The 11300-nt window shown below is 46.3% G+C and overlaps 1 protein-coding gene across 1 annotated transcript in view; it reads left to right on the top strand.

Moving 5' to 3' along the window:
• SLC25A22 (solute carrier family 25 (mitochondrial carrier: glutamate), member 22) overlaps window positions 1–11300 on the top strand; it is a 29928-nt gene that overhangs the window by 17956 nt on the left and 672 nt on the right. The window contains exons 5-8 of the mRNA XM_009996421.1: window positions 5405–5523; window positions 8884–9055; window positions 9860–10014; window positions 10607–10682. Of these exons, the coding sequence (XP_009994723.1) occupies window positions 5405–5523; window positions 8884–9055; window positions 9860–10014; window positions 10607–10682 (522 nt within the window). The remainder of the gene's footprint in view (window positions 1–5404; window positions 5524–8883; window positions 9056–9859; window positions 10015–10606; window positions 10683–11300) is intronic.

Consider the following 11300-nt stretch of genomic DNA (forward strand, 5'->3'; position numbering starts at 1 on the left):
CCCTGCGTCTGGAGATGGCTTCCAGCACCCTTCTCCCCCCTGCACCTAGCTCGGGGTTCCATTCCTGCCCATACAATGCTTTTCCCCTCTCTTTGGTGCAGGAAGGATGTGTGCTCATAGGCTAGAGGACTTGAGTTCTGCTTCTTTGTCTGTTTCTATTTTGATGTCGAGACCATTATGACAATCTCCAGCTTCTTGTTTAATGAGGAAACAAAACTGTGTTAGTCCTCCCAAGCTGTCCTGGTCATTTGAGTTGTGTGAGTGCTGGAAACCCCCTTGCTATGCCATGGAAGGAAGGAGGAAAACTAAGATACTGAAAAACCTGAGGGGCATTCTGTGACCCTGATTGAGAAAGGGTCAAATACCCTGTGATCATTTTGGCCTGAGAGCCTCTGTGGTTCCCAGAAGAATAAGTAGAAGATGTGACCCACAGAAAAGTCAACAGGCAGGTCTTTGTTCCTGTGGTACTCTGCTGGCTAGACCACCTGGCTGGGGAAGGTAGGAGACAAGAGAGAGGGGAAATTAAACCTTCAGGCTGCTGGAAACACATGAGTTTTGTGGTTTTTTTTCCCCTCTGGATTTCTGAAGCTGGATGTTTTGAGAGACCCATCTCACAGCTGCTGTTAAAATAGCAGCACCTACATTGTCCAGAGCAGAGGATGTGAGAAAAGGAGTCACTACAGCTAAGTGCAGCGCTTGGGTCTGAAGTTAAGAAAGTGATTTAATTTGGTAGGACACCAGCATGCATTTAAAGTACATTGTTAATTTCTGAGTGCTCAATGTGTGAGACCTCTTTGATTGATAGATAAATATTGTCTACTTGTTATGTCCTCTTTGAATTTGTGTGTTAAAGACTTAATAAAAACCAGTCTCCTGAAAATGTGCTGCAAGGTTTAATGTTTATCTCCAAAGTGTTGATTGCCAGACAGCTGTTGTGTTTAGCATGTGTTTGCCAGGTTTTGTTGTTAATTTTTCAGGTTCTTGGTTAAATACTCTGCCTTGGCTGCAGTGTCTCGTGGCTTCTTATAAAAGCCATTTCTTGCTCATAAAAACTCTTCAGTGTCCCTGTGTAAGTTTCCTCCCACTCTTCTCCAAGGTGTGTTACTTCCTTATGTCTCCTGTCCTCTTTAAGCTTCACCTTCATGTTGTTTGCTGTTCTGGAGCAAAGGCTGGCAATCTGCTGGCTTAGCAGCTTGGATTCTTAGGAAGACAAGCATGATTCTGTCAATTGTGTCTTTGCTGATGCCAGCTAATTTTCCTTCTTTCTCGTTCCCCCTACCTTGTAGCTTTGCTCAGAGAAGAGAAGTAGCCAACTGTATTTGTGAGACAAGCAAGGCACTTTTCCTTCTCTCTCATGCAGATGAGGAGACTGGACCTTGTTCTTCACTGCCTTCCCAGATGATATATCTCTCCAGGACTCCGTTCTTCATCTGCTCCACTTTAAAATACTTGGACCATCTTTTCTGTTGCATCTCTTTATGTAGTCATTGCATGGCCTTGTTGATCCTTGAGTTGCAAAATGTTCATGGACAGGCTGTAAAGAGATGCTTGATTTAGGAAAGAATGATGCTGCTGCTAGTCCTGGTGCTGAGCTCTTGTGTCACCATGCACACACTGTACTTTGGCCTTTTATCTGGACAGAAACTCTTATAGGCCAAGGCAGCCTCCCTTGTGGTTGTCCAATGGATAGACACTTCTTTAATGCATATAACCCTCACTCGACCCACCAGGTCTTGTAGGTTGGGGAATCCAGCACTTCCCCTAGAGAAGGAGAAGTTAAGAGCTGATAATCTCATTGTGCCTATGCAGGGGCAGCTATTTGGGGGAGGCTCTATTTAGCACACAGAGGTTCAGGGAATTGTTTACAACAAAGTTGTTTACATCAAAGGTCAGCCAAAAGGTAAGTGGACTTTCAACTGTTACTCCAGAGGGAGCTGGAGATGGGCTGTTTCATCACAGAATTCACCCATGAGAGGAGCATTGCCCTTGTTTCCATTCCAGGTGTGTGTCTTGGGACAAAACATGGGTTGTATCCATGTTCAACTTTCCTAGACGTCATTCCCTGTCCATTGTTCATTTCCACAGATTTTTTTAATTGGAACAAAATATTTGAGATCTCCTGACAGGTGAAAACTGATGTAATGGGTGCAGGCACAGAGTCAACTTCCTCTTGACTTAGTCCAAACATGCAGCCAGGGGTAGGTTGCACCATACCTGGAGTAACATCTGCTAGAGTAGAATTTAATTTGGTGATGTTACTTTGAGGTGAATCTGTCCTACATTCAGTGCTTTCTTTTGCTTGTCTGAGTCAAAGCTGGCACTAGAAATGAGAGGGACCTTGTAGAGGGAACTTTCTTGCTTCTACATTCCCCAGTGTTATAGCTCCAGCTTTTCTGAGTTACTGTTACAATAGCTTGTTGTTCCCTCTTGGAAGATCAGGAGTGGGGTTATAGGAACTGCCTGGCAGCTTGTGCACATCCCAGTGTGGCTGTGGCAGACAGGTTGCCCTCCCTTTGAAGGACAGCTCCTGTGTTTTGATCCCCTGTATCAAAAACCCACTTGAATTGTTTGAAAGCAGCTGAGTCTCTCTAGTTTGAAACTCTTGGGGAGCTTTCTACAATCTGTTGGGTAGACAGACCAGAGGCAGAGGCTATTATATAATTGAGGAAGGTGATGTCTAAGCTGGGGACAGCAGCCTCTTGGGTAACAAATAGAAATGTATGGCTCTGTATAGATGTTTCCTTAGGTCGAAGATTTCCTGTCTTTGGAAATGTTGTCATCCTTTTTTTCAGAATGGCTGTTTTTGATCCCTGCCCAAGCACAGTCAATTCCTGCGTGGTCAAGGTTTTTCAAAAACTTGAAAAAAATCCTTCTCTCCTGCCACCTGACATCACTATACCAATGCTTTCAGTCCTAACTTTGGACTGATGCATTGTTTTTGAGAAGCCCTTCATAAACCTCTAGTTCCTGCTTTTTTACTTTCTTATTTTTCAGATCTAGTTTGAAACACTAATGTAGATCAAGCATGAATCTTCTCCCCTTCTAATTTTATATTGTAGATTTGTCACTCATTAATTGCATCTCAGTTAAAAAGTGGAATGACTGATTTCTGCCAGTGCAAAATTTGGGGCTATTCTGTATAAGTTGTTTTTAACACCTTCTTGCTGTCATAAAATATGATTTTTGTGTTTGTAGAACTAGATCTTTGCTGGTGTTGCAGCTTTTGAAGTTAGTTGAGATGTGTAGGCTTTTAAACCACTGAGGATAAGGCCTGTGGTGCCTTAAATATTTAAACCCCTGTGTCATCTGGAGATGAACCATTTTCAAACTCCTTTTATGTGCAGACTGATGAGGTTTTGCAAAGGGAATTTGACCCCTGTGTGGCAAATTTAAATCTCCCGATGAAAGATTTTCTTATCTTTAGGCTATTTTTTTTCTTGGACTCCCCTGAGTTCCCAGAATATGTAAATCAAAAGCTGAAAGCCTTTGTTCTACAGTATTTTGATGTGCCTGTTTGACACCTCTAAAATACATCCATACACAAAAATCATTCTCTGGGGCACACTAGCATAGCTCCATGGAGTTCCATGAAGTCAGGCTGACTTTTGTTGGCTGGGATAATAGCCCACAGATGAACATGTAGAGCAAATCTTCCTGGTCTTTTGAACTAGGCATCAAAATGGTTGCCCTGGAGGAAAGCCAGGGGACATGTACTCCAGGGATGCTCCAGGGGTCTGGCTAAAGTTGGAGATGCTCTGCTCTGAACCATAGAGGGGGACTGGCAGCCATCTCCTTTAGGTGGTTTGCTTCCTCCCATGGCTAAGCTAGGAGGTGAGCAGCCTTGCTGCTGATTGTGTCAAGCTGCACAGAGACTGGTGCTGTGTGTCAGGCTGCCCAAGAAGCTCAAATTCGCCACCTCCAGGTGTCAGTACCAGGAGGGACCTCTGCACTTGGACACCCTGATACCTGCAGACCTCCAGGAAAGCTTGCTGTGCACACTTCAGCAGCCATGTGGGTTCTTTGCAGTTTCTCATCTATGGGGATATTTGGAAAGGGGAGACCATGAAATGTTCCTCCCTTTAGCCTTACAGAATAGCTCTATATTTAGTCACTGGTAATCTGTTTTGGCTCTCTGCCTCTAATCCCCTGCTCTGATATCCTCTCTGGAGAATATGAGAGCTGGAAAAATCAGTCCAGCTGACGCGGTGAGCCAGCAGGATTCAGGTGTAGCTTCCTTTTCCCATAGGCTTGGCAGTGAAACTTTTGCTGGCCTGAAGTGTCACAGCTGTGCTGCATGTGCATATGAAACCCTTGGAGTGTGGCTTGGTTTTGAAAGGGAGTAGAGCGTGTCATTGTAGTATTTTTTTTTTTGCCATAGTGACTGTTTTTGCTGTAGTGTGGGGACTTGCCTTGAGTAGATTAAGACGAGGTATTGCTGCAGAGGCAGGGCTGGGGGAGTAAAAGTAGTACTTGCATTAAAAAAAAATGAATCACAAAAAAAAATCACACACACACAAAAAAGAGGAGGCTTTCCCCCTTTGGCTGTGTGATTTATAGATGCTTTTTTTTTCACTTTTAGAAAAGAGCAGATCAGAGGCACTTTTTTTTTTTTTTTTTTTAAGATAAGCTGGCATTTTCTGGTGCCACAGGGTGAGATTTTTTTTATAGGGTGAAAACTGATTAGTTTCTGAAAATACAGGCTTTCAGAGCCTTTGCATCCTGAGTTCCTATTCTTAGTCTTAGCCGGGCTGTTTCATGGCTTTGGGATGGAAGGAGCTATGAAATGCTGCATTTTGTTAGGCAAGAACATATATTGCTGATAATCCCTGCTCTCTGGTGCAGAGGATGCACAAAGCTGCAGTGCTGGAAGTCCATGCGTTGTCCCTCAGGAAGGATCAGTTTAGTGCAAAGGCTACTTTTTTCAGGTTTGGAAAGGCTGGTGAGGTGAAGAAGCTCCTAACCACAGGAAAAATGCCTCCCTGACTCTCATGTTAGTTGTTTATTTTGTTTTGATCAGAAAACTCCAAAGCAGCAACTCTAATATTTTCCCCCCTTGCTCCTTGCCTTGTGATCTGTTTATGGAGATGTGGATGGTGTTTAAAGGACTAGGCTAGCAGAAAGTGCTGGGTGTGCTCCTATCTTGGACTGTTCTGGCTGGGTTTGTGGCTTTTTCTGAATGTTCTGTTTCTAGAGCCAAAATGGGTCTTTTTTTTCCAAATCAGCTGATGCCAGCAGAGATGCCAACCCCAGGATATGCTAAATTGTCAAGCCTAGCAGGTTTCCCTATCCCCCAGTCTGCCTCTTCTGTAACCCTCAGGGACTGAGGTGTGCCCTGAGCCCCTGCACTCAGCTGCCTGGTGTTACTCCAGGCAACTTCCTCTGACTGACTCTTCTTTTCTGGCAGGAAGAAGCTGACACTGCTGAAGGAGATGCTGGCAGGCTGTGGTGCAGGTACCTGCCAGGTGATTGTCACCACTCCCATGGAGATGCTCAAAATCCAGCTGCAGGATGCAGGACGAATTGGTATGTGGGCTTCTGTTCCCTGTGCACTGAGCAGGCAGAGGGGAGAGGGCTGGGACTGTGCTGTCAAGGCAGACTGGGGAGGGAATGAGTGAAGAAGGCCTTTTTGCTTCCCTCTACTCTCCCACATCAGAGGTATCTCTGACTGTAGCAGAAGTTTCTCTTCCACTTGCCAGCTCATTTCCCCCCCTCACTCTTTGTTCACCTGGCTTTGCAGAGGCCCTTGCAATTACAAAAAGTGATGTGGTTTTTTTTGCTTAAAACAAGAGGTTTGACAAATGAAACACTAAATGCTGCTGATGGATGGAGAAAGGCAGGAGAGATGACTGGGTGATCAGCTTCTGAGTGATTAAAACTTGTTAGTTACTGTGCACCCAAGTAGGGATTACCATCCTCCAGTGCTTTTCCTGCAGTGCTTCCTCCATCTCCATCTCTTTTGATGTTTGTTCTCTCTCATCAACATCCCTGTAGTACCTCCCTAAACAGCTTCCCAAAAGGATATATCCTTTCCAAAAAACTTATCTCCCCTCGGCACTCGCTGAGGTGAACAACTCTAGTGCAGTCATGTCTGCATCGAGGAAGGGAATTGACCAAAAAGGGGCTTTTACTGAGCTTCCTTGAGCCAGCGACAAGCCTGGGCAGCACTGGAGCAGGGCAGCTGGTGGGAGGGCTGCTGAGGAGTGATGGAGCCCACCTCCCACTCCCAGAATAGGCAGCCCAGGGAGCGCCAAGGGTGGGCAAACAGGGCATGGTGCAGGCAGGTCACTGCTTCAGGGGGCTTTGCTCCAAGATCGTCTGCAAGAGCTAAGGCTGCTCATCCTAACTAACAAGGCAGAATGGTGACACCTCAGCAGAGAGCCAAGTGCTGGCCCAGGCCACTCTCCAGAGAGCTCTGCTGCTCACTGGGGGCTCGTATCAAGAACATCACTGAAAGGCTACTTAAAATTTCAAAGTCCCACTGACTATTATCCACTCCTGCTGTTTCACCTGGGCAGCAGTGGTGTAGCCAGGAGCAATGTGAAGACCATGAAGGATTACAGAGCCCTGGGAGTGGCAGGGAAGGACTCAGGACCACAGGTAGTCTTTTCATCAGTCCTCCCAGTCAAAGAAAGGTGCTTGAAAGGTCAAATCATATTGGTAAAGTCAATAAATGGTTCTGGGAGTAGTGCAACAGCGAGGGATTTGGTTTCTTAGACCATGGGATTCGCTTTGAGAAACCTGGTCTTCTAGGGGCTGATGGAGTTCATCTTTCAGAGAAAGGGGAGAGCATCTTTGGCAGAAGGCTTGTCAAGAGGGCATTAGAGTTGTTGAGTGAGGGGATCCTCAGTCCATCCCACTGCCACCATTTTGAGGCCAATGCCACTAATAGGTACTCTGGGCCTGGAGAAGGATCACAGACCAGCAGGAGAACCCCTGAAATGCAGCAGAAGGTAATCCCAGCCAGTAAGAGAGCTCCAATGGGGCCTCAACTTAAATGTCTCCATGCAAATACATGTAGCACTGAGAACAAATGAGGAGTTACAGATATGTGCATGCCTGCAGGGCTATGATGTTTTTGGCATCACTGAGACATGGTGAGATTGTTCCTATGACTGGAGCATGGGAATGGATAGACACAAGCTCCTCAGGAATGACAGGCAAGGAAGAAGAGAAGGAGGTGTCACCCTCTGCATCAGTGACCTGCTGGAGTCCATGAAGCTCCAGCTGGGGATGGGAAAGGAGCTGACCCAGAGCTTATAGGTCAGGGTTAAAGGGAAGACAGGGATAGGTGATATAGTGGGGGTTTGTTAGAGGCCACCCGACCAGGAGGACCAAGTGGATGAGGCCCTCTATAGGCAGATACAGGCTCTATAGGAGCAGCTTAGTGTTCACAGGCCCTGGTCCTCGTGGGGGATTTCAACCACTCTGACATGTGCTGGAAGGACAACACAGCAAGGCATTAGCGATCCAGGAAGTTCCTGGAATGATTTGATGCCAGTTTCCCTCTTCAAATGGGACTGGTAGATTTACGTTAGACGCTAGAAAGAAATTCTTCAGTGTGAGGGTGGTGAGACACTGGCACAGGTTGCCCAGTGAAGCTGTCATGTCCCCTCCTTGAATGTGTTCAAGATTGGATGGGACTTTGAGCAACCTGGTCTTGTGAGTGGTGTCCCTGCCCATGGCAGGGGGTTTGGAACTAGATGATTTGTCTTTAAGGTCCCTTCCAACATAAAGCATTCTATGATTCTCTTACTCTTTTCCCTCCTGACAAAATCAGCAGTTGTCTTGGCTGAAACAGTAAATAAAATTCTTCCAGTGCACTGGATTTGGAAGATGTTTGGGATCAGACTCATAGGGCTATGGGCAGGAGGCCAGTGCAAGCTTTTTGGCTGAAACATTGTGGGGTGTTTCTGATGAGAATGGAGACCAGAGCCTGGGATGGAGACTGTGGGGTAAAGAGCTGCTTGCTGTCACCTTAATCTGCTCCAGAGATCAGCCTGGGGTATCACCTTTTTCCCCAGGAGCACTGCATGACATGGTTTGATGCCACATTTGTGGCCCTGGAAAAATTGTCCTTTAATCTCTCTTTTGATGTGACATTCCTGAATAATCATGGATTTACTTTTTCTTTTCTCTCTTCACTGTTTTTAATGCTGACCTTATCCTCTTTGTGTGTATTATTTTTAAAATGTTTGAAGGAATTAAGCCTTGGCTTGAGGGTTCAAAAGAGGTTTTTGCTGCTGTGAACAGCCTGTTCTCTGCATGGCAGGAGACCTGTGGTGTGCCGGTGGCAGCCAGAGGATTACTTACATGTTGATGTGGTCTCCACCTTCCAGCCAAAGAGTGGAAATGCATCAGTTTGAAAAGCTTGGGAGAAAGCAGGTTGCATTTATAAGTGTGGCTGAGGAGCTCCCTAGGTTAATGGTGGCCTTCAAGGAAAGGAAGCAAAGAACAGAACTGTTGAATCTCTCTTCTTTATGAATATCTTTAGTTTGTCCTATGAGGGGCTTGGGTACATAGCTGAAAGCAGGTACTTTCATCTGCCTGCTCCAGCAGTTCCTTTTATCTGCACTGCCAAGGTCATATGTGACAAGCTGCTTCTGCTTAGGTAAAACTAGTTGGTAAGAGAGTAAAAGAAAAAGAAATGCAGAAAGCATTGTGGTGTGGCAGCAGCCACCTCCGAGACTGGGACAAACTGAGTTGTCTCAGGCTGAGGGAGATGGGAGACCTGGAGCTAAAGCTTGCAGAGCACTTGGCTGGCCTTAGTCTGCATGTTTTGGTGCACCTGGAGATCTGCCTCTTCCCTCCTTGTCCTGTGGCAATAAGCAGCGAGAGACTGCTGCTGAGCATCTTGCAGACCAGTGCTCTCTCTACTCCTCTCAGCAGCACAAAAGAAGCTGATGGCAGCACAGGCCCAGCTCTCCTCTTCCTCTGCGGTGGGGGCAGCGGAGCCAGCAGTGGAAACACGCACCACAGCAACACAGATAACCAGGGAGCTGCTGAGGAGCAAAGGCATCGCAGGACTCTACAAGGGCCTGGGAGCCACGCTGCTGAGGTAGGATGGCAAGAGATTGAGCACAGAGTGCCAGTGTTCCCAGCTCTGAACCTAAAACACAAGGGTATGAGCCTGCAAAGGGGGTGTTGGCTCCAAGGGTTATGGGTCTGGTTTGATTTGGTTTGGTTTCCATGCACAGGTTTTGCACTCTGAAGAAGGGAAGGTCATGGAAACAAGGGAGGCTGCCTTTTTGTTCCTGGAAGATTTAATTCTGCTGCTTTTTGTGGAAGGGTTTTGTTCCCTCCATGATCCATATTTTAACACAGTAGAGAAGGACTTGAGAGCTAGCAAAGCAAAACTGCCAGCCTGAATCTCCAGAGTGTGAAATGGGTTCTGGCCCATGGAGCATGTTGGATGCAAGGACTGGTGCCCACTCTGACACTCTGTCCTTCTTGGCTTTCACAGAGTGACTCTATTTTTAATAAAGGCAGAACTAAAGCAACACCCAATGGCATGGGGGGCAGAGTAAGAAACCTCTCGTAATTAACAAAAGTGGACAAAATTATCAAACTCTGAATGTCCTGGGGTCTTCTATTTGCATGTTGAAAAATCAGTGGGAGGCCACTGTCTTCACAAGGCTGCATGCCTTCCTTGGGCTTGTTGTGCTTTGTGCAGTCAGGTTTGCCTCTGCTAAATTTTTGCTCCTGTCTGCATTGGAATCACTGAGTTGGAATGTCTGTGTTGCACTCCTGGTTATGCTGCCAACACATGATGTTTTCAACCCTTCCTTTGATGCTCAGTTTGTTAGTGTCCTGCACTTACTTGCTTATCCTTGTTCTTTCTTCCCCTCCCTCCCCACCCCAGGGATGTCCCGTTCTCCATTGTTTACTTCCCGCTGTTTGCAAACCTGAACAAGCTGGGCCAGAAAGATGCCAATGTCAAGGCTCCATTCTATGTGTCCTTCCTCTCCGGGTGTGTGGCTGGCAGTACGGCTGCAGTGGTTGTCAATCCTTGTGATGGTGAGTCTCAAATAGCCTGTGCTGGTGGCCTGGTACTGAGTGACAGGAGTCAGAGGCCCACAGGTGAGCTAGGTGAGGAGGAGGGTGACCCTGCTAGCCTCTTCACAGCCTGAGTGCACAGGGAGATACAGGAGGGGAGCTCTGCTGTCTGAGCTGCCTTCAGCTCAGATAATGTTTTCTTCACATGGTCATGGACAATCAGGGAGCCTCAGATCTATGGCCTTTTTTCCTGCTCCCACAGCATCTGCCTTAAATACCAACTCAGGTCCTCCACTGTGAAAAATACCAGAAAGTAACTCCTCTCTCCCCAGCATTGCACAGATTACAAGGTGTAAAGAAATATAAGAGCAGAATTGTATGTTTTATGGGAGGGGTTGGGTTTTGGGTGGCTGCACTTTTCTTTTATCTGTTTTTAAAGGAATTTTTAAACGGTTTGTTTTCCCATTTTGCTAATGAATATATGAAAATGGTCTGTTTGTGGTTATCTCGTTTTGACCGTGTTTCAAATATATTACTTTCAAGGTGGCTCTTGCCTGCTGAAGTCTGCTACATTCCCAGCGCTCACCACTGTCTCTCTTCTCTTTCTCCCCAGTGATCAAAACACGGCTGCAGTCCTTGCAGAGAGGAGTGAATGAGGACACCTACTCAGGAATCCTGGACTGCACTAAGTAAGACTCCTTGTGAAGCAGGCTGCTGTATTAGATGTAGGGCAGCTTCTAGACCCAAGTAGCAGCTTCTCTGTTTTGGGTTCTCTCTGAAACTGTGTTTCTGACTATCTATCTACCTGGATAGACAGATACATAACCAAATACATACTATTCGTATGTATCAATATGTAAAAGATATCTTCCTATTTTGAGTGAGGTAAATATAGCCTTTATATTTAAATGCTTCTGCCTAAGCAGAGCACTGAGATCTTATTTCTGTAAAGGGAGGCAATGATCTGGTTGTCTCCCATGAGGCCCCATTGTCTGACAATCCTACAGCATTAAGTCTTGTGTCCCTCCTAGGACCATTCAGAGCAGCGGCTGCAGAAGCACTGAGTGGGTTGTCCCCAGCCACACTCTGATCCTTTGCTAAACTGTGGTCTGGCTGCTTCAAAACATGAAAGGAATTACAAAACACAAGTGCTCTGCTTCTGTATTGCTGTTGTAGCCAGAGTCTCTTGCCATCTGGCGGTGTCCCATACTGATGATGAAGCTGGCCCCAACTTTTGAAAAGGGAAATCTCTTGATGGAAGCATGGAGTTGTCTTAGCTGTGCATCCAAATCCAGGCAGACATTCCT

This window comes from Chaetura pelagica, unplaced genomic scaffold (assembly GCF_000747805.2).
Source record: "Chaetura pelagica isolate M959 unplaced genomic scaffold, ChaPel_1.0 scaffold74, whole genome shotgun sequence".
In the NCBI taxonomy this organism is placed as follows: Eukaryota; Metazoa; Chordata; class Aves; order Apodiformes; family Apodidae; genus Chaetura; species Chaetura pelagica.